This window comes from Nuphar pumila, chromosome 2 (assembly GCF_984573655.1).
Source record: "Nuphar pumila chromosome 2, dmNupPumi1.hap1.1, whole genome shotgun sequence".
In the NCBI taxonomy this organism is placed as follows: domain Eukaryota; kingdom Viridiplantae; phylum Streptophyta; class Magnoliopsida; order Nymphaeales; family Nymphaeaceae; genus Nuphar; species Nuphar pumila.
In genome coordinates, this window is record NC_143250.1 from 145,458,983 (window position 1) to 145,482,410 (window position 23,428).

Consider the following 23,428-nt stretch of genomic DNA (forward strand, 5'->3'; position numbering starts at 1 on the left):
GGCCGACAGTGAGTCGCTGGCGTCGGTGGCCGCAGGGAGGAACGAAGATGGGAGAGGATCGTTGGTCGTCGTCGGCTGAGGATGACGGCTGAGAGAAGGTGGCTGGACGGAGCTGCTCGCCGGCGTCTCCAGTCGCCGGCGTCCGCGCGAGAGAGATGGAGCAGATGATGAGAGAGAAGGGGTGAGGGTTTTGAACCCTCGCCCGAGACGCCTGCGTCTTTTAAAAGACGCAGGTTCTCGAGGATTCGAGAACCCGGGTCCGGGTTAAGCTCAGGTCCGGTTCGGACCCGGATCTGGGCCCGACAAAGCGGCCCAGACCCCGACACGTGTCTGACACGTGCAGGGCACGTGTCTGACACGAGTCAGACACGATTTTTTTTCCACGATCGTTACACATCATGGTGGAACGAGGATGTCAAATTAGCTATTAAGGTTAAAAGAGAGTGTTATAGAAATCTAAGTAAGAGTCGTGATAATGAGAATTTAGAGAAGTATATGATAGCAAAGAAGGAAGCTAAAAAAGTAGTTCGAAACGCGAGGGATAAGGTATATAAGGAGGTTTATGACAAGTTGGATACCGAAGAGGGCGAGAAGGATATTTATAGGCTTGCAAAGATGAGAGATAGGAAATCGAGGGATCTGGGTATGGTTAGATGTATCAAAGATGAAACGCAAAGGGTTTTAGTCAAAGATGAGGAGATTAAGGAGAGATGGAAAGATTATTTTGATAAGCTATTTAATGGCAGTCATGCTCAGGACCTTGGAGACTTCTCCATTCCTTTTCATGAGATGAATCGTGACTTCATGCGCAAGATTCAAAAGAAAGAAATTGCAAAGGCTTTGAAGAAAATGAAATCAAGAAGAGTAGTTGGCCCAGATGATATACCTATCGAGGCTTGGAAATGCTTGGGAGAGAAAGGTTTAGAATGGTTGACAAATCTTTTTAACAAGATTTGGCGGACAAATAAGATGCCTAATGAGTGGAGGAAGAGTACTTTGGTGCCTCTATATAAGAATAAGGGTGATATACAAGATTGCACAAACTATCGTGGTATAAAACTCATGAGTCATACTATCAAAAATTGGGAGAGGGTGATTGAGTCTAGGTTGAGGAAGGTTGTCATGATATCGGAGAATCAATTTGGTTTTATGCCTGGAAGATCAACTATGGAAGTTATACATCTTCTTAGACAACTTATTGAGAGATATAGAGAGAGGAACAAAGATTTGCATATGATTTTTATTGATTTGGAGAAGGCATACGATAGAGTACCTAGGGACGTTCTCTGGTGAACAATGATGAAGAAAGGTGTTTCTCTCAAGTAAATTAGTATAATTAAAGATATGTATGAAGGAGTAGTAACCAATGTCCGCACTTGTGGAGGGGTGACAACCAATTTTCCTATAACGGTTGGGTTACATTAAGGATCTGCTTGAAGCCCTTTCCTATTTGCTATAGTGATGGATGAGCTTACGAGATCAATTCAAGAAAATGTGTCGTGGTGTATGTTGTTTGCTGATGATATTGTTTTGATTGATGAGTCTAGAGTTGGGGTTAATGCTAAGTTAGAATTATGGAGACAGACATTGGAAGCTAGAGGTTTTAAGTTGAGTAAGAGTAAGACAGAATATATGGAATGTCGGTTTAGTAAGCAACGAAGTAGTGATGAGAGTGTAGTGAATCTTGGTGAGCAAGAAATAGCGGTGGATGACTGTTACAAATATTTGGGATCTATCATTCAAAAGAATGGAGAAATTGATGGAGATGTAAATCATAGGATTAAGGTTGGGTGGATGAAATGGAAAAGTGCAACTGGAGTGTTGTGCGATCGTAGAATGCCATTGCGGTTGAAGGAAAAGTTTTATAGGACGACAATTAGACCCGCTTTACTATATGGTACGGAATGTTGGGCTGCCAAGAGACAGCATTTTCAAAAAATGGGTATAACTAAGATACGTATGCTTCGATGGATGTGTGTAAATACACTAAAAGATAAGATTCGGAACGAGGAAATACGTAAGAAGGTAGGCGTTGCATCCATTGAAAATAAGATGAGTGAGAATCGTTTACGATGGTTTGGGCATATTCGGCGAAGGCCTAATGATGCTCCGGTTAGAAGGATGGAGAAATGGGAAAATATATTAGCTAAAAGAGGTCGGGATAGGCCTAAGAAGACTTGGATGGAGATGATAAGAAAGGATATGAATGCTTTTAACCTCACCGAGGACATGACATTGGATAGAAATGATTGGAGGAGAAGGATTCATGTGGAAGACCCAGAATGATTTTCTTTTTTGGTTCATATCGCCAACCCCAATTGTTTTGGGATGAAGGCATAGTTGTTGTTGTTGTATTGTTTAAGAACCAAATTTCGTCTAAGTTAAGACTATGAACCACCAAGTAGTCTTAGTTTTAGTGTTATTTTTATTTTGTTTACTTTATTTATTTCATTATATAGATTTTCTTTTCTCTTTGTATTGTATAAATTGTTTTTTTTATTTAGTTATTTAGGTTCCTCGGGGTGGGCCTGAACCAAACCAGAATGGGGTCCGATCCCGACCCGAAGCGGGTTCGATCTAGACCGACGTTTCACCCCCGTAAAACCTAATGTGAACCCTTTTTTCCATTCTTTTGTTTTCCCTCACTGTGCACAGCTTCCAAACCATCTTCCTCCTTCCTTTCCCTGTTCGAAAACTGGTTGGAGTCGGGTGCCATCACTGCCCTACCTCGTTGATGTTTCCTCCTCCTCCCTCTTTTCTTCTTTCCCTTGTATTCCTCTTCGTCTCCCCTCCTTTCTCCTATGTTTCTTCTCTGTTAGAGTGTTGGCGGGAACACCACCAGGTTCTGTCGCCGTCATCGGGACTCACTTTGTTCCCCGTTCGAGCACCGACTGGAGGGTAGCCATTACCATAACCCTCTTCAATCGTTGTCGAAGACCTAGTGAGGTCGTCTTCTCCTGTTCGTCGCATGTCTCCATCGCCCCACCACTGGGGTTTCGTGCGTCGCTCCCGTTCATCGCTCCTCACTCAAATCCCTCTCTTTGTTGGGTGCTCCAGCCACTGTCGGGGCCTTCTTTTCCACCGGCCGTGAAGGTTCGTTCGGGTGAATCGTTCCCCTAATTGTTGCTGTAGAGTTAGGGATGCATGCCTGATTTTTTGCCGGCGATTTTGGTTTGGCGTAGGCCAAAACCTGGGACCATGAGTCCGTTCTCCCAACCGTTGCATTGCAAGGTTGAATCGCTCGTGAAAGAACCAGTTAAGTCATAGGAGAACAATAAAAAATACAAAGAATAATGAATACTCCTATGATTGTTTCTGGATGTCTATACCCTCTTTTGTACCAGATAGGTTTGAATAAGCAAGAGAAACAATTAATTAGATTTTTAGGATAACTGCTTTCGTATGTATAATCATATATTGTGAACATGTAGAGACTTTTAAGATTTTGCATGATCATTGCATATGAATTTGTTACATGTGAATGAAAAAGACATGTTTATGTTTGGTCATGTGATTTGACCTGTTGATACAAGTCAAGGCTTGGATGATGTACATGAGGTGCTTGTGTGTGTAGCATATAGGAAGGGTCGAGATAGAACATGTTCCATTATTATATTTAAATGCAAAGTACATAAATGTTCTTATAAATGACATGTAAATTTATAATTGAAATAATGCATGTCATAGTCATAAGTTGGACATAATCATGTTTCTTTTGAGCTGAATGATGGCATTGCATGATAGATTGCATTTTTACTTCACTTTGGAGTATGCTATGAATTGGTAGTTTCATACTATTATGCAAATGATTATCATGTATATGAATGGTTATGAAATTAAATGTCATGAATGAAAATGAAAATGATTTTGAGTTTGCATGCATACAAGTGATGTAATTATGAATGCCATGAGATGAATGATGATTTATGTGATTGAATGTCATGTTCTTATTATGATGTAGATTCCCTTGTCTCTCATTTTTTAAATGACGGGAATTACACTTGATTGCATCATTTTAACTTGAATTGCATTCTTCAAGTTTAGTTTTAGTTTCCTAAGGGCATGTGGTTGATGCCCTACAATATTACAGATGACCTCATAGAGCATTGAAGCGAAGCGCGGGTTGCTGTGCGTCTGAAGGCTCCACTCTTACCTACTACAATTCTTGGAGGGATCAGGCAAAAGTTTGAGATGGTTAAAAACTTGTGTAAATTTTACTTTTTGTCTGAATCGTTATATTTAAAGAAGTATAATATTTTGGAATGAGAACATTTTTAAATTTTGTCATTTCATTCTTTTTATGTCCTTGTATATAGTTTAGAACTTTAAATCATTATGTAACTCCTCAATTATCTTAAATCTTTATACGTTTTGTCTTTCACATTTTGTTTTTTACATGTGAGAAGCCCTTAGAGTAATAGTCTCAATCAAGTTGTGTCTATGGATGATTTTGTACTGGATCTGATATTGAGAGGCTAATATACACTCACGCTTGTGCTTAGGTGGGTCATCTAGTATTTGAAATGGTTGGAATGTGGTCATAGATGAACTTGTTGGCATATTACTTTCGAGAACCATGTGAATTGTTTATATAAATAAAAAGTTTTAAATTTTTCTAAAAATTTGGGGTTTCGGAAAGTTTTAAAAGGTTGGATTTTTAGGAGTGTTACACTAATAATGTTTCATTGGCTGTGGAAACGAATGATTCAAAAGAATTAAGACTTGGTTTGGATAAAAGAGATGTATTTTGAGTCATATGAAAGGAGGCACCCGAATGAAGGATCCAAGAGGACATATCGGAAGTTAATGAGATCGCGGCACAAAATGTGGAAGGTGTGGAAGAGTTTATTATCATGAATTGTTTAAGAGTTTTCATAAGTTGAGTAATGGAGTCCTTTATGTCTCCATCTCTCTTTGATTCTTCACTTGAATTACTTGGACTATCTCCAACGGAAGCCACCTTCTTTTTAAGCTTAGGACAATCCGGTCTAAGATGACCCGGTTCTTCCTCCACCATTGTTAGTTTGTAAAAAATGAGGAGGTTTATATATCCTCATGTTATTTTCCGGTTTAAATATCGCATGGACCTCATCAAAGTCCTTTTTAAGAAACAAGCGAGTTTCTTCTTGGCATAAGTCGGCAACGATTTCACCAAGAAGAGTAGAAGCCCTATAAAGAAGGGATCATCTTAGTTGTTCAAATTCGGGATGAAGCCCATAAATAAATTGAAAAAATCTCTTAATTTGCTCTTGCCTCATGGCAATACTTCTCATTGTGGTTCGAGGAGAGCAAGTTCATCCCATAGAGGCGATAGAGTACTATAATATTCTTTAATACTCATATCTCCTTGCTTGGTTCCTCTTTTTTTTTATAAAAAGAAGTGCCTAGCAAGGTCCGTTTGAGCGTACATACCTTTCATGAAGAACCATGCTTCGTTTACTTTTTTAATTTGGCTAGATTAGCATAAATCTTGAGTTCTACGTTATTCATGAACCATATAAATATTTTGGCATGCTCACTTTCCCAATATTCAACTTTAGATTGATATTCTTGAATAACTTTGGCCTTTTCTTCAGCACTCAAGGCTTTTTCTTCATTCTCCTCTTTGGTGAGCTTCAATTGTGGTTCTGGAATGGTTTCACATACATATCCCCAAAGTTTCTTACCTTTGAGGTTGTTTTCCATAACGGCCGCCTACATTCTATAGTTGATCCCATTTAATTTGAATAAAAGGTCGATCTTTGCATCTTTGTCCACCATTGTGGAAGGAGTTAAATAAGAACAAATGTATGAATCTCAATACCACTCAAACATAAGAGAGAGTAGTCCCAATAGTACTTCCAATACCTAGTGGCTATGATACCATGTAATGAAACACTAGTGAAAAGAACAATGTCACAAAGTGACTACAAGAGATGCACAAGCATACAAGCAAGAAGTCACTAATGGGCAAAATAGGCCACAAAGTGGCAAGTGACAAACACACACAATATGAGAGAGAGCTTACAAATATAAATAATCTCTTATTGAAAATGCCTTTACAAGCATTTCATTGTGGTGGAACAAGTTGCAAGTCTCCTTATTTATACAACAAATCAAAGCAAAGGGGCTCCCATAGAGTCGTTGGGAGCCCCTTCAATGGTCACATTTGTGACCATTGGAGAGGATCCCAACAGTTCTTATGTGGGCCCATAAGCAAAATGAAAAAATAAAGAAAAAAAAGAAAACAAAAATTAATAAAAAACAAAAAAAAGTATCTAATGGACATGCATATTTACAAGTGAAAAGACTAATTTGCTCCTAGTAGGTATTACAAAAGATATATATATGTTAACATGTGTAGGTGTTTGTATGTGGATTGTGTGACTGGTTGAGTGTATTGCTATAGTGTATAGTGATTGTATGTGTGTCACTGTAGTGTATATGTAAATGTAGATGAGTGTAATATGTGTGTATTGTAAAAGTATCTTCAACAAGATACTATAATCGATAGAACAATATTCTTGAGAATAAATGTGTGAACATACGCACACCAAGAACGCTTGGAACACTTGTGCACATAAGCACAAAAGCACAAAATCACAAATGTGCAAATGCACTCATAAGTTTCATAAACAATAAAAGGTTGGGAAATAATCCCGGAAAACCTTGAGAGAATACAAGAGGGAGTGCCCATATTTATAGGGCATAAGGAGACCTTGGAAGGGGCTCCACATAGTCGTTGAAGCCCCTCCAACGGTCACAAATGTGACCGTTGGAGGGGTCCAACGACTAGTGTGTTGGGCTCCTCCCAAGGTGAGTACAAGAGCTTTATTAAAAGAAAAAAGAAATAAAGAAAAGAAAGAAAGAAAATACAAAACATATTCACGAAAATGAATATGTGTAAAATGCCTAAACTACCCCTAAGACTAAAGACAGAAATATTATATATATATATAATAGGTAGATACATATACATTATATATATATATATATAATATATATACGAAAATAACAAGTTTGATTTACATAATTTAACACCCCCCTCAAACGTAGGGCAAGATGACCGATAGTTTGCCAAGAAGGAAGTTGAACCGCGGAGCACACAAGGCTTTAGTAAAGAAATCTGCCAACTGATATTCGGACGTGACATAAGGAAGATCAATGACTCCTCGGAGATATGCTTCACGAACATAGTGACAGTCCATTTCGATGTGTTTAGTCCGCTCATGAAAGGTGTGATTTTTTGCAATGTAGATTGCACTCTTGTTGTCGCAACACAGCTTGATAGGCCCTTCTACTGTGATCCCCATGTCTTCCAGCAGTTGATGAATCCAAACAATCTCCATGGTAGTAGTTGCCATAGCACGATATTCAGCTTCAGTTGAGGAGAGCGACACCTTTTGTTGCTTCTTGCATCTCCATGAGATTAGTGAGTCTCCTAAGAACACACAAAAACCAGTGGTAGAGTGACGGTTATTTGGGTCGCCTCCCCAATCAGAGTCAGTATAAGCAATTAATTTTAAATCGGAAGAAGAGGACAGAAAAACTCCCTTATTTAGAGTACCCTTTATGTATCTTACGACTCGCAAGATGGCACTCATGTGAACTGATGTAGGCGCATGCTGAAACTGACTTGCAGTATGGACTGCATGGGATATATCTGGTCGGGTAATACTCAGATACATCAAAGATCCTACAAGCTGCCTGTAGGGTGTAGGATCCGAAAGAGGAACCCCATCATCAATTTTCATTTTTGCCCCTACTACTGCAGGGGTTTCACAAAGCTTCTCATCTGTAATACCTGACCTGTCAGTGATCTCAGAAGCAAGTTTAGTTTTAGATAAAAAATATCCTCTAAGGGAGTATGCTACTTCGATCCCCAAAAAATAAGTTAGAAAACCCAAATCAGACATTTCAAATTTATCTTTCAAGATAGATTTTATACTCTTAACCCCGTTAGAATCACTCCCAGTGATGAGCATATCATCAACATATAATAATAAAATCACAATCCCTGCATTGGATTTTCTAACAAATAGAGAAGTGTCAATAAAGCAAGAGGAAAAACCATTTTCAATCATTACAGAGTTAAACCTATCATACCAAGCCTTGGGGGCTTGTTTTAGACCATAAAGTGCTTTTTGAAGGCGAAGCACTTTCCCTTGGAAGTCTCCATTCCATGTGAAGCATCCATATAAACTTCTTCGTTTAAATCGCCATTTAAAAAAACATTTTTAACATCCATTTGATAGATGTTCCACTTGTTGATAGAAGCAACGATTATAAGACATCGAACAGTGACCATCCGGGCTACAGGAGCAAAAGTTTCTTCATAGTCAATACCATACTCTTGACTATATCCTTTTGCAACCAATCGAGCTTTATATCTTTCAAGGGATCCATCACTTTTAGTCTTTACTTTGAAAACCCATCTGCACCCTATTGTTTTCTTACCTTTAGGAAGATTTTGAAACTCCCAAGTTTTGGCTTTTCTCAGAGCTTCAAGTTCATTGTTCATTACACTAATCCATTCAGGGCACTTTTGTGCTTCTTCGAAATTTCTAGGTTCTATATAAGAGTGGATGGCACTAAGACAGACCCTATATTTAGGTGAAAAAGAGTCATAGGAAATGAACCTAGAAGGAGTCTTTCTACTTCTTTCGGTTCTACGAGGGATCACTTTGCTCTGAGGAGCACTTGGACTCGCATCATCATATCTTTCAAGAGCACTTCTAAAGTTGTTTTGATCTCTATGAGTATAGGTGATAGGGTCTCTAGGTAATCCTTTATCAATATGGTGATGTGATGAAGGGAGCAAGGGGATGTTTTCCTCAGTTTCAAATTCATTTGAGTTACTTTGATCTGACTCATTATCATTAGTGTCATCGTCTTTATTTAGTAAATCAAATAGAAAAGAATAATCCATATTCTCATTATGAGATTCACAATGTTCGAATCCACTAAGATTTTCCAAAAAACTCACATTTCTGGAAACATACAATTTATCACTTTTGACAAGGGTTTTAGAATAGCCAAGAAAGGCACAAGGAATGGCCTTAGGAGAAAGTTTGTCATTCTTATCAGTAAGGACAAAACATTTATACCCAAAGACCCTTAACCTGCTATAATCAGGTTCCTTTTCGTATAATTTTTCAAAGGGAGAAATTTTGCTTAAATTTTTCGACGGAAGTCTGTTTATGAGATAGACAGAGGTAAGGGCTGCCTCAGCCCAGAGATTCTTTGGAATGTTTTGTGAAATGAGTAAAGTCCTAATTGTTTCAATGATGTGCCTATGCTTTCGTTCGGCTAACCCATTTTGTTGGGGGGGTTTCGGACAAGATTTTTGGTGAAGAATACCAAAATTTTCAAGATAACTTTTGAATTCATTTGAGAGGTATTCTCCCCCAGAGTCGGACCTGAGGATTTTTAGGCATCCATTGAATTGATTTAAAATCATCATATGAAAACTTTTAAAAGTTGAAAAAACTTCATGTTTATGTTTAAGAAAATAGATCCAACAAAACCTAGTGTAGTCATCCACAAAAATCACATAGTATGAAAATCCTCTTTTTGACATTACAGGAGCCGGACCCCATACATCGGAATGGACAATTTCAAATGGTTTTGTCGTAAACATGGATCTTTGAGGAAAAGGCAAACTTTTCATTTTCCCAAGAATACATTCATTACATAGAAAATCACTTTTACAAAGATGTTTAATAAAAGGCAAATAGGAGATTTTAACAATATTGGGATGACCCAATCTCTTATGCCATACATGAATATATTTGTTTTGAACAACATTACAAAATTGACTCTTGGGAACTTGAAGAAAATCAACATAGTAGAGGTCTCCTCTTCTAGAGCCTTCTCCAATCAATCTCCCGGAGTGGCGATCCTGTATCCAACATTTATTAGAAGAGAATTTTATATCGCAACCATGGTCCGAGAGTTGAGAGACGGAAAGAAGATTTAGATTAAGTTTTGGGATAAGACGAATTTTTGGAACAAAGAAGCCTTGTCTTTCAAAATTGCCTATTCATTTAATCTCAAGAGGTGTACCATCCGCGGTTGAGACAAAGGATGGAAGAGAATTTTTAAAAAAAATTGAAAGAGAGCAAGTGCTTGGGGTCATGTGAAAGGATGCCCCGGAATCTAAAAGCCAAGATGTCTTACCGGGGGAAGAAGATGACATGGCCGCTCCGGAAACGCTTCCCTTGAGAAGAGGTTGCAATGCTTCTACGATTTGTTGAAGGGAAAGAGACTCACTTGATGATGAAGGTTGTTCTTCTGCTTGGGATGCCAAAGCCGTTGCAATTAATTTCTTCCATTTAGGACACAGGTTTGATATGTCCTGGTTCTTTACAAAAGTGGCAATTCAATTTGCTATAGTCTCTTTTGCCATACCGATCATTTCCTCCTTGACCTTGGTTCTTGAAATGAGGAGGTCTATAAGTCTTCACGTTATTCCCCGGTCTTGACACGGCATTAACCATTTCACCATCTTCTTGAGTAGAAAAGGTAACAAGAATGCTAGGATTATTCTTGCTAATCCCCATACGGGTTTCTTCACCACTTAGCTTGGTGATTACATCTTCAAGTGAGGGAGATGTGAAAGAGGAGAGAAGAGAGGACCGAACTTGTTCAAATTCGGGTTTAAGCCCATTTAGAAAATTGAAGAATCGATCTTCCTCAAGTTGTTTGTGCCTTAATTCGATTGCTTCTCCACTCCATTTTGGTTCAAGGACGGCAAGCTCGTCCCAAATAGAGGATAATTCGGCAAAGTACTCCCGAATGGTCATTTCATTTTGTTGGAGGGTCAAAGCCCTCTTTTGGAGAAAGTACTTTGAGATAAGTCTTTTGAAGTGTACATTCTCTCAAGATACAACCAAGCTTCGGAAGCTTTTTTAAATTTGATGATATTGGCGTTTATCTTGGTCTCAACGGATGAAAAAATCCAAGATAAGATTTTGAAGTTCTTCATTTCTCAATCATTATGCTTTTTAGAATATTCTTCAAGAGCCTTTTGTCTTTCATCCCCTTCAAGGATCTTAATATCCCCTCATTCAATGATGGTGATTTTGGGTTCCGGTTCCGGTTCCGGTATTGATCCATGAATGTAACCTCAAAGCCCCTTTCCTTTAATATGGGCTTCCATATTACCGGCCCAAACATGATAGTTTGAGCCATTAAGCTTAAACCCGAGAGAGAAATGGGAGTCTTTTTCGCCCATTAGAGAGGAAAGAAGACAAGAAATAATACATACCTCAAGTATTTTTCACGTCTTTCTTGATAAAAGAGGCTTCTAAAATATTGCCCGAAGAAGATGATCCACTTCAATCTCAAAAAGCTTGAAGACACGCTTTTCAAGGTACTTAAACGGAGGAGAATCACAATTCTTGTTCTTCAACGAAGCTCTGATACCATGTAAAAGTATCTTCAACAAGATACTATAATCGATAGAACAATATTCTTGAGAATAAATGTGTGAACATACGCACACCAAGAACACTTGGAACACTTGTGCACATAAGCACAAAAGCACAAAAGCACGAAATCACAAATGTGCAAATGCACTCATAAGTTTCATAAACAATAAAAGGTTGGGCAATAATCCCGGAAAACCTTTAGAGAATACAAGAGGGAGTGCCCATATTTATAGGGCATAAGGAGACCTTGGAAGGGGCTCCACATAGTCGTTGGAGCCCCTCCAACGGTCACATCCGTTGGAGGGGTCCAACGACTAGTGTGTTGGGCCCCTCCCAAGGTGAGTACAAGAGCTTTATTAAAAGAAAAAAGAAAGAAAGAAAGAAAATACAAAACATATTCACGAAAATGAATATGTGTAAAATGCCTAAACTACCCCTAAGACTAAAGACAGAAATATATATATTTTATATATATAATAGGTAGATACATATACATATATATAATATATGTATATGTATTACCTTATATATATATATATATATATAAAATATATATACGAAAATAACAAGTTTGATTTACATAATTTAACATGTATGTTGTTGCATATATATATATATATATATATATATATATATGTGTGTGTGTGTGTGTGTGTGTGTGTGTGTGTGTGTGTGTGTGTGTGTGTGTAGGTGAATATACAATGTTTATGCCTTTGAGTGGCATGTTGTTTGTATGTGTGGTGTGTAGTGTCTACATACGTTCATGTGTGTGCATGATTTCTGTGTCTCTATTTTTATACCATGCTGTCCTCTACTGAAATATGTAATTCTGTTTTTTATATGTATGATATATGATATATCGCAAATATATCATATATAACATCATGTTGTCCTCTATACAAATATGTAGAATATATATGTTGTATATAGTATTATATTGTCCTTAATGTCCAATTATCCATTATTAGTACATAAATTATGCATCTTTATTTTTATTTGGTCAATTTTTTTAATATTTTTTGTGAAGCATATGCTTTATTCCTCAAGGCTTATGACTCACTTCATGAGCAGGTCTTATGCCTCACTACGCCTCAACGCTATTCACAACATTGTTTTCCAATTTGAACAGCATACCCGGCTGCCACCTACTCGTCACAAGAGTCCGACCTGAGACCTTCCATTCACCACGGCGCATAATGGTCATCATGTCATCCTTCAAAGAGGCCTTAAAAAAACAACCCATTATGGCTGTAAATCGTATGTCTGACATATGCAGCCATAATTTCCCAAATGAAAGGATTATCCAGACATTTTGCCTGAGTATCTCCTGCTAACCCAGCCAACAGAGTCCAATTGAATGGAACATGCATGCTATTGTAAGTAGCGTCCTCTATGACCACCGCGCGTTGCCCTTCAACTTCCTCAATGGAAAATCCAGCATCCTCCATAGGCGTGGACGAAGACAAGTTCACAACACTTGCCCACGATTGAGGAGGCCCTGGGCCAGAAGGTCCAACACCATTCCCCAATGGAGGAGGATCGCAACGAGACAGTTCTTCAGTGATGCCGCTGCTTATATACATATCCCCCAAAGCAATGCTTGATGAATTGGTAAGCTACTATGATTGTGCACAATATTTCCCCTTCTCAAAAAATTTCATAGATTCAATTAGAGGAAGATCTGCACGAGGAGATATTTAACCATTTATTTAGCTTTATATCATGCTGCTTCTTTACTTTTTTCTTATACTGCATGCTGGCAAAGTCAAGCTGACGTTATGTGCTATTGATAGAATAGAAAAAATACAACATCAATCACAAAAAAGAGATCTCCGGATATCATCTTGGGAGATTGCTTACTTGCCACATGTATGACTTTTATTGAAGATGATAAATTTAAAAATGTCATCATGGTGAATTGCTTTGGGTGGCACCACCAAGAGCATGCATACACAAAAACACAGCAGGTAAAAGATGTCAAGAGTTATGCAACCAGCTTTCTTCAAGAAATAAAATGGACTGAAAACAAGAACAGTTTCCATCCCTTATTTCATGTTCTGATTTCTTCATGGTTAACTATTCATTTTCACAGAACTCCTAATTTGTTAAAAATTTAAGGTTAAATTGCATAATAGACAGCGTTTAGTAAATCCATTGGTTGTCAGAATCGAATATAAATAGGAAGCTATTTAAAAAGAAACAATAACAGTTACCAAGAATAGCATCATGTGCAATGTGTGCGGCTGCATCTTCGTTGAAACCATAAAATTTAGTATACCGCCTGCCAAGAAAGCATCTTCAGCATCAATAAACATCAAACAGTAGTAATATTGGCTGCATAGTCGAAGATACTGACCTATGATACGTCTTACCACCAGAAAATCTGGCTTCAGGGCAAGCCCATGCCAATGAAAATGTAACAGTACGAACTTTATTGGATGGAACAGTCACAGAGGAAGCCACTGCAGCTCCAATAGATAATCCCCTCTCTGAAGGCATCAACTTCCCGTCAAGAACAAGCTGATCAAATGATCCATACTGTAGTGAAAAGAAAGGAGAAGAAACAGAAAAGAGGCAAAGGAGAAATCAGAGGAACATAAAAATAAAACAAGGTATCAGCAAAAGAAAGCATGCTCAAGCTAAATACTTGTTAAATTTGCATATACCTAACTAATTTGCCATAATGACACGAATCACTGAGATGCCACAAATTAGAAACTAGAGGAACGAAAAAGACATTCATAGATTAATAGATAACTCCAATAGATCTTCTTACACATTACTACAGAATCGAGTCGCCACGAAACTAGAAACTAGTGGAGTAAAACATCTACAAATTATTTGCCAATAATCTTCTAAATTATTTGCTTAAAAAACCATTTCAAAGAAACAGAAGAAATCATACAAGAGCTGCCTACAAAAGAAAGACCACACAATCCATAAGATTTAGAGTTGATACATCCCATAAACTCACACCCCCCAACAAGAAGAAAAAGAAAACAGTAAAAAAGGCCATGCTCGAACTTAACTTCTATGAGTGGAAAGGAAGTACAAGAAACTTCATAAATTATTGGAGATCCCATGCAATATGTGTTTACAGCACATCGACATGACATGCAAGCATTGATGCAAGAATTTATTTTATTTTAGTTTTCTTACAAGCAAAAAGTTTCAAAAAATGAATTGCAATACACTTTTTTCATTCAGAAAAATAAACAGCTCCCAACCAGTTTTGAGAGATAACTCTTTAAGACCTAATTAAAATATCTATAGCCCTAAACACAAGAAAGTACCCATCTGACCTTTTTGATTTGATGCCACAGTTCTCTTGCCGATAAGCCTTGTGCATTACCAGATATCAAGAAGCAAGGGCACTCTGATACTCGTACTGCTTCAGTCTCCTGAGATGCTATTGCAAATGTTACTGGTGGGTGACCATTGGCAGTCCTGCATTGCAACAACTTGAAATGTTGGACATAGCAAGGAAGGGAGACAATCCACCTTAGAAATGACACATCCAATGAAGTAGATCAATATGAAGGGCAAGTATTTTAGATCAAGAAAGGAACTTGCTTGTGATTTAGAAGTACTCCACTCACGCCATTCTTTGTCCTGCAATGAGATTAAACTTAAAAAAAGCTGCATTTGGGGAAAAAACATCTTGGAAAAAATTTGAGATATTTGGCAAACTAATCATAGACAAAATGGCATCATCCTTAGGAAGAAAGCATAGTGGCAGAGAAAGAAGCATATAGAATATAGACTTACGCAAATTTTTTATTGGAATGACCACCAGAAAATTCAGAGTCTCCACCAACCGAATTCTGAACGGGTAACATAAAATTAGAGCAAAAGTTTAGTAATGGCTTCCCTTGCAAGCATGTGTAAAGAGTTTTGATTCTTTTGAATATGAAGGGGATAAATCACATCACTTGATTCTTTTGTTTCACTGAAAAGGTTTACAATTATAATCATAAGAAATGACCATGCTTAACCACACAAGAATTTCTTTCTTTTTACAGTTAACTGCCACAAAACTTTCCAATGCTTAGGCTAGAGTTCTAACATGACTATAAATGGTTAACTTACGGCCCATGTAAAAAGCAGATTGACAGCAGCATCACTGTTGCCAGAGTTGGTTAGCTGGACAAAATCAACACATGGTGTCTCAATAAGCATCCATAAGTGTATGGAGCAGAAACACAAAATCCAACACAAGATAGTTCTTTTTCACACCATGAATGTAAATACTGCAACAGGAAAGCTGCTCTCTTGATAGTTGTGTGGTATAAAAGGTGATATTTGTCTGCAAACTATTTTAAGCTCTGGATCAGGTTCTCCTGCATCAGAAAGTTAAAGATAAAAATCTCAATAGAATCTTGGTGCTTGTAAACCATGAGCTCCCAGCTCCACACCTTTCCCCCGCTCCCAAATTGAGACATCTATTACCCTCATATACAGTCCATGCCCTTGGGTACAATGCATGATAAGTAGAATTTTTCCCATTCAGTTTCCAGTCCCATGATCCAATCCCTGAATCAGTACCCTCTCTGCAATGCATGTTACCCACATAAGTGAACCTGCTATTGAAGCAATTGCATAACCAGCTAGAAACTACTATAAGAAAAAGGGGAAACATCTATGGTATCCCCTATGTGCATATCAGGATTTCTTCTTGAAGCACCACAGCACCAATAAAGAAAGCAGTTCTTACTTGACCCAATCAGGGCATCCAGGATGCAATACAGAGGAAAAGTTTTGACCATTTGGACGGGAAACGAAAACCTGAAGAATGAAATGACTTCCAATAAACAACTTGATGAAGCAGGAAAAAACCTAGATTACATAACATTATGATAATCGAAATTTTCCAATGGCAATGGCACATACACTGTGGCAAGAAGCTGGACCATTTATTAGATGCAGAAACAAGAATAAGAAGATTGAATCAGAATAGTAGGTAACAGTAAAACATACATCATGGTTTTACACATAACAAACTGAAAACAAAATCAAGTATTTTCAAATATGAAATACCATGGCAAGGTGTAACTTGTAGCTTTCTCATAGATTAAAACACAGAAAGCCGATAGAAAATCAAGATTTTTATATAATATATACTAAAAATCCATGCATTTCTCTAAATATTTCAAGCAGTACAATTGTTCCAAATAACTCAACTACATCATAATTACCAGCTTTAGGTATAAAATAATCATATACCAGCTTCAGGTATAAAATAAGTATCTCTTTACCCTCGGATATACCTTAACTAGATTTTGTGGTACCAATATATGCACTCTGTTTGAAAATGAGTCCAAAGATTATTTAAACCCGTCCCTTCAGAACAGTATAGACACAACATAGCCTGCAGAGTAGCTGGCGCCTTCAGAATTGAAGCTCATATGTAACTAATTGCAAAAAATCAAGCTCATTAATCCGTGGATCTAGCAATAAGGGAAAAAAAACAAGTCCCAACATTTTCAATCAAAATAATTAATATCGATAAGGGAAAAAAGCCATAAGAGTGCAATTCTCTCTCTAGCTTCGACATCAACACTTGAGAAGGATGATTTTAAAAAAAACATCTAAAAAGGGTGAGGCTAATTGCTGTAAAATTATATTAAAAGAAGCTAAGAAACTGAGTGGTATTTTTCTTCAAGAATCAATCAGAAAGCAACTTAATGTGTCATGATGATTTACATTATTGAACAAGGGAATTTAGATGGAATAATCCCTAAACCAACAATTCATCCTAGCATGCTTAGTCGTTGACATTGAAAAGGAAAAAAAAAAGAATCACCATTATAGAAGTTGACCTGATTCACTAATACACCTGACGCTATTTGTCCATCAATGAAAAAGCTTTGAAGTGGACAGGTAACCAAGAAAATTTATAGCTTACTGAAAATTGATTTGCCAAGACAGGTGCTTCGTCCCACTCTCCAGGAAAGAGTTGCCACCGTTGAAATTCACCTTTATAATTTCTGCCAATACTTCCTGCACTAAAAGATGACATTTCCATTTTTCAGGCAAGCAAGAATTTGACAATAAATGAAACTCAGGGAAAAAGTTCCTGATTTTTTGCTGGAGTACAATCAGAAATCCCTCATGCCATTGAAAGGAGGCAATATGTATAATGGCATGTTCTGTCAAATTCGCAGCTACTGTATCCTTTTAAACATTAAGAGCCTATACCATCAGATATTAAACCATTTGAAATTCTGCAAAACATATAAACCATCAGAATTTGTTAACTACCCAATGCCTCCAAGTGGGACTCCTTGGGAAGTGAGGATTTTGCGTGGAGTGAAAGGATCAATTGCTGTTTTCTGCAAAATCAAGAATAAAGTGGAGGGCATGCTGTTAGTCGAGTTTCTTCAAACCAAAATTCAATTAGGTCAGTTATCAAACATATCCATGAAATACAGTTCTAGAAGGTTTTGCCCATGTTTAGATACCCGTCCTTTTGATGTTTCGCTTGTAACATGGCGCCACATTCTCAGACCTAGAGAAGCCTGCCATGAGTTCAAGAAGTTATGTTAGACCATCCAAAACAGATGATATGCACCGTAAAAGCAACAGAAAGGTGCTGTAAGATAGCACCAAAAATGACAAAACAGTAAAGAGCTGGTGAAATATTTACCATCTTCAGCATCTCTGCGTATCTTAGAGTGAATTCTGAAAGAGCATTATCCTCACTATTTATTTTCCGCTGCCAAGTCAAGGAGGCAGATATTCTTGGATCAAACTGCACCAAGAAAAGAGTCCAGACTAGCTGAAAGTGGTATATAGTTCATGGGCTACGTGAAACATGTTAATATAAGAGAATCTTATGACCATGCTTGTACCCTTTTCTTCTTTGGGACCATGAAGAAAAATTAAAAGTTGCCATCGGAAAAGCTCAAAGAAACTGATGAAAACATGAACTTCGTAGAAAAAATAAGGAAAAATTCAGCAAATTTATCAGCTTTTCTGAAGTTCCGCTTTGCCAACAGGGATACATCAATTTACTCCCTTGTTATGTCCCCTTATATGCTATCATTCTTAAAGGGAAAGTACACAAATATTCTGTTCCATGGCCTTTAACCACTGTATTTGTCAAAATGAATGCATCATGATCTGCATGAGCTTCATGCAATCAAACAAGGCACAGCAACACATTTTCTGTCACCAGTTTGATAACCCAAAGAGGTACTATAAACATGTAGCTTCAATGTGACAATCTTGGTACTGGGACTCTCTCAGCAAGGGAAAATCTCCTGATAAATAAAAAAAATGATTTTCCCGGTATACTTTTGTAAAATATAAGAACATAAAAGAATTAAAATTTAAAAGCTGTTAATATCGCAATAACATCTTGAAATTTTCCATAACAATGTTGATATTTGTGCGACTTTTTTGACACTAAGGGCATATTTGAAAATGGGGAAATGATAGGGAAAACGTGAGTGAAAAAGAAAAGGTGCAAATTTTCCAGTTACTTCAAACAAAAGAAAATTTTTCACATAAAATTTAAAAATTCTAACATGACAAGCTGCTCCCCCTCTCTCTCTCAATTCGATCACGTCACACAAACAAAAGAAAAACTTTCATAGGAAAACTTCTCATATCTAAAATTATCTTTTCATATGAACATAAAGTATGAACCACTACCCTTTTCCTTGCAATTATATAGTGAAATAAGAAGAATACCTGTGAAACATTGGTTTGAGTCATGGAACTCTTAACAAAATGATGCCTCTCTTCTTCATCGCCAACATTTCCCACCATCTTGGCACCGGCCACTCAATTCTCAACCAATCAACCAGCACTTCAGCACACATTATAAATAAAAGATGTAAGTTTTACCATTGAAAAGGTCAACAGATATACTTCCAGACATGCAACAGCAGTAGAAAGCTCCTCGTGGCCTCGCTCATGTTAGGCTAGTGAAGAGCTCATTGGAACTCGCAAAATAAGCTCGGCAAATTGAACATGACCTCATTAACTAGTAAGAAACATGCTTTACACGAATTTAATTCCATAAAGTATAAATGGTTGAAATGTTTGACTTGCAAGGAAATACATGATCTAAAAGCTGGCTCCTAGCATTTGAATCGTACTAAACCCATTTATGAGGTCCAATTGATCAACACAACCTGCACATATGATTTCTAGCTTACTCATAGGGCTGGTAAACGAGTGGAGCTTGGGCTGTTCGGGCTCAGCTCGTCAAGGGTACACCCCAGCTCAAGCTGGAGCTCGGCTCATGGGCTCATCAGCTCGTCACGAGCCGAGCTTGGCAAGCTGATCACAAGTTGGCTTATTTTCTTGAAAAAAGCTTTTTTAAAGTCTTTTTTAAACTTGATAATATATATAATACATAATATATATATATATATATTATAATATGTATAATATATGTATAAAATATATAAGTATATAATATGTAAAATGAGTCTATCCGAACCAAGATTGCCATGTTCGTGCTCGGATAGTTTACCAAAATGAGTTGTCGAGCTCAATTTCTGACCCAAGCCTAACAGTGAGCAGCTCAATTTCTGACCCAACCAAGATTGCCATCTTCGTGACTCGGATGGTCAAATCAATATGACCAAATATTATCCGAGTCTTTATCGTGAAAAAGGAACAACAAAAGATTGTTTTTAATGGTAAGAAACTCTTGCCAAAGCGAGGAAAACCCCGGGTGGAGCTCTCCGACCACTCTGCCTTACGTGGGCCCACCTCTGAAAGCTAGGGACACACCCGTAAGCCGCCGGTATGGGTTTGATCCAATGCCTTCATCTGAGCACTCTCACAACCGCCCCGCTGGCCACACGGAGCGACCCTGCAGTGGTAAAAACAACAAAAAATAATGCAATCACGGTTCTGCTGATGGTCGACACCAACCCCTCGGGCACCTGACCCAGTCAAGTCCAAGTAGAACTGGGTCTAAGGTAGGTTCAGGATTGCAAACAAGTTCAAGGATTTGACCAAGCCATCTTATAAGCCTTAATAACTTTTCATTGAAGCCATTATGCACTAGTTGGATTTGACTATTGTTACCCTTTAAAACTAGCGAGTTGTTGGATACGATGTTTGTCAAATTTTTTTTTTTTAACCAGGGAAAAACCGTCGCCCTCGCTGAGTTTGTTGGAGGAAAACAACAAATTTTCCTTGCCGATCAGAGCTTTAGAGTGCGTTTGTGTGTCACGGAAAGTGAGTTGTTTTTCTTAAAGACTCATCGACCGGCGTATATTTCCGCAGGGCCCACAGTAACAACACAAACCCCATGCGTTGCGTTTCTGCAGAAAACCCTCCACGAGCGTGCCATTCTACACACTGGAGGTGGGTTTTCTGCAAAAACTGTTTCCGTGAAGTGGTCCGATTTCATTTTCGGAGCAGAGAAATTCACGGAAGGGGGCGGCACGCCGGCACCCTCTTCCGTGACATGCAAAAGCAGTATCACGACGAAGAATGCACCGTTTTGAGATTCAAACCCGTCACATCCCGCCAACTTGGTGACACGCATGAGTTATCTAAATAAGCAGAACTTTCGTGGGCTCATCTTTTAAGACAATGTTTTAAAATAAACATGACTGGTAGGTGAGCCCCATTATGACCTTAAAAGCCAGTTGAAAAATAGTAGGTCCCCACAATTATTTGCTGACTTTATTAGCCAGTTGAAAAACAGTAGGTCCCCACAATTATTTGCTGACTTTATTAGTCCTTTTTTTTTTGTCAGGCTAAGGTGTCTTGGAGCTCATACTTGGGCTTTTTCTTTTGTGATAAAATAAAATAAAAAACCCCCACATCACCAAACACACATTGGTAGACCGTTGGTAAAACCATTGAGGACCCTTTGCCAATTTGGAGAGTAATCTTCTCCATAATCTCGTCCACCTGTTTTTCTATTAATACCATAGATATTGGAAAACATGGTAGCATAAATAACTATGACCCAAACACTGTCTAACGAAAGAGAGAGCAGGAGCAAATCCATTGATCGGGCCCGAGTACTTTGTCCACAAAATACAGAAAATCGCTACATGCCCAGCGATTTTCTGTGTTTTGGGTTTTACACAGAAAATTGCTACAGTAGTAGTGCAATTTTCTGTAGCAATTTTCTGTGCTTTGTGTGGCCTGAGTACTTTATAAAGTACGCTAGCTCAATCACCTAACCATGCCTGGGGATGTAGGAGGGGGGGTTAGTGGGTGGAGGGGATAATGTCAAGAATCTCGTTCTTGAAAAAAACCCAGAAAAAATCACCGAGGTGATATCCCATGTGGTAAGCGAGGTCCTGTGTCAAGCTGAAGGCCGGGGATCGAACCCAGCTACCACATGGAGCTGCTGTTGCTTTTACACGGTTGGGGCAAGTAAGGCTGGGTGTTCCCGAAGTTTTACCTTGCAGGGAGGCGGGTCCTCTAGTGACCCCGTTTCTGGTGAGGGTTCTTCCTTGTTCATAAAAAAAAAAGAAAAAACCCCAGAAAAAATCTCAATTTAAATTCTTTGAAAAATCACAGGAAATATTGGTGTATATAAACATAAAAAAATATAGTGAATAGCATATAAAATTTACAAAAAAAATGCTTTTATAATGTCAACATGGTGATAACACGGCGATGTTATAACTTATAAAATAGGTGATATTTTAAATATATAGTATTTTTTGCACGGACAATCTTCTTTCAAAAATATCGCGATAAATATCTGATGTTGGCTAGGTAACACGCGAAAGTTCTTTTGGTAATGGAACAAAAAACGATTGCCTGAAAACATCGACTGAGGAGAGAGGGTCAGACTCTGGAAGACAAGAAAATTTCTACAATTACCCTCTTAAAATTGATACTTTATTGTTTAAATTCCCAACAAAAGGAATGGCGAAATTCCCATTGATGTGGGTATCTTTGTGATTAACTCCATCCACAGGCTCCATCCCACCAACCAGAGAAAGAGAGAGAGAGAGAAATTTAAAAGGACGGATGTATCCCACATTGAAACTCCACAAATTTGCGGATTGAAGAGCTAAGAAAACCCCAAGAAATCGACCTAAAAAAATAAAATTTCCCTAAGAAATTCCCAGGGATCGGATGCAGAAACGCGCTTTCACGAGAATATTCTGGAGAATGTCGGGCTTGAGCAACGCAAATTTGGTGAGAATCCAATGCCACAAAAACATAAGGGTTCCTCCGCAAGGTTCATCCACAGAAGGTGAGTGAGGGCTTAAGATCAGGCCAGTCGATGGACAACAGAATAATATTCCTGTACTACCCTTGTTGGTGGGGTAGAGAAAATGTCTCGATCCAATGCTATATTATTCAATTCGGAATCCTTTCAGTCTGGAGAAAAACTAAGAAGAATTCGGAGGGTTTTTTCCTGATTTCCAACAAATTTACGTTCGTTTGGTCGATGATCACGGGAAGAGAAGGGAAAGAAATTACCGAGAAAATAACGGAAAGAGAGGAGGCGATCGGAGGAGTTGCCGTCGGCGAGGGATTGGACGGATCGCCAGAACAGTTCGGGATTGCTCAAGGAGAGATCGGGCGGAAGACGGAAGGGATCCTCGTGTCTCCTCGCTATGGGCCAGTCTAAGCCCTTCAGCGAACCTACCCGCGAAGTACACGACTCTCTCCCTATCAAGCGGGCCACAAATGGGTCGGATCCCGAACCCATTTCAGATCCAACGATCCCTGAATAACGAGCAAATTTTTCAAAGATTATTTTTTTAGAAAAATTTACAAATACAACCTATCTTTTAAAATATTACAAATACACACCTAACTTTTGCGAAACGCGAAATAAAAACCTCCCCAATGGAAAACCCTCCCAAACCTCTTCAATGAACATTTTATTGGATTTTGGTTGTTTTTTTGTAAAATTTTGATCCTACATATCTATATGCTTGTTTTTACATGAATCAATTCTTAGAGCATTTGATCCCAATGCATGGATAGGTTTTCATAAGTTTTAAAATCAACAACATACAATTTTCATAAATTTTTGAGGTTCCATATACCATTTTTTCTATCCAAAA

At 38.1% G+C, this 23,428-nt stretch overlaps 1 protein-coding gene across 4 annotated transcripts in view; it reads right to left on the bottom strand.

Moving 5' to 3' along the window:
* LOC149847484 (uncharacterized) overlaps window positions 1-23,008 on the bottom strand; it is a 76,563-nt gene extending 53,555 nt beyond the window's left edge. Inside the window, exons 1-16 of one of the 4 annotated variants that reach the window (XM_089997043.1) lie at window positions 22,836-23,008; window positions 20,139-20,241; window positions 19,107-19,224; window positions 18,058-18,162; window positions 17,873-17,929; window positions 17,673-17,743; window positions 17,317-17,416; window positions 16,126-16,196; window positions 15,861-15,961; window positions 15,648-15,751; window positions 15,501-15,554; window positions 15,180-15,235; window positions 14,985-15,023; window positions 14,714-14,858; window positions 13,768-13,949; window positions 13,625-13,692 (exon numbers count right to left, since the gene is read on the bottom strand). In XM_089997043.1, coding sequence (XP_089853169.1) covers window positions 13,625-13,692; window positions 13,768-13,949; window positions 14,714-14,858; window positions 14,985-15,023; window positions 15,180-15,235; window positions 15,501-15,554; window positions 15,648-15,751; window positions 15,861-15,961; window positions 16,126-16,196; window positions 17,317-17,416; window positions 17,673-17,743; window positions 17,873-17,929; window positions 18,058-18,162; window positions 19,107-19,184 — 1,231 coding nt within the window. In that variant the 5' untranslated portion in view covers window positions 19,185-19,224; window positions 20,139-20,241; window positions 22,836-23,008. Of the gene's footprint in view, window positions 1-13,624; window positions 13,693-13,767; window positions 13,950-14,713; window positions 14,859-14,984; window positions 15,024-15,179; window positions 15,236-15,500; window positions 15,555-15,647; window positions 15,752-15,826; window positions 15,962-16,125; window positions 16,197-17,316; window positions 17,417-17,672; window positions 17,744-17,872; window positions 17,930-18,057; window positions 18,163-19,106; window positions 19,225-20,138; window positions 20,242-22,835 lie in introns of those variants that run through there. The other 3 variants (XM_089997045.1, XM_089997044.1, XM_089997047.1) reach the window with 3 other exon arrangements.
* Window positions 23,009-23,428: the final 420 nt, after the last annotated feature.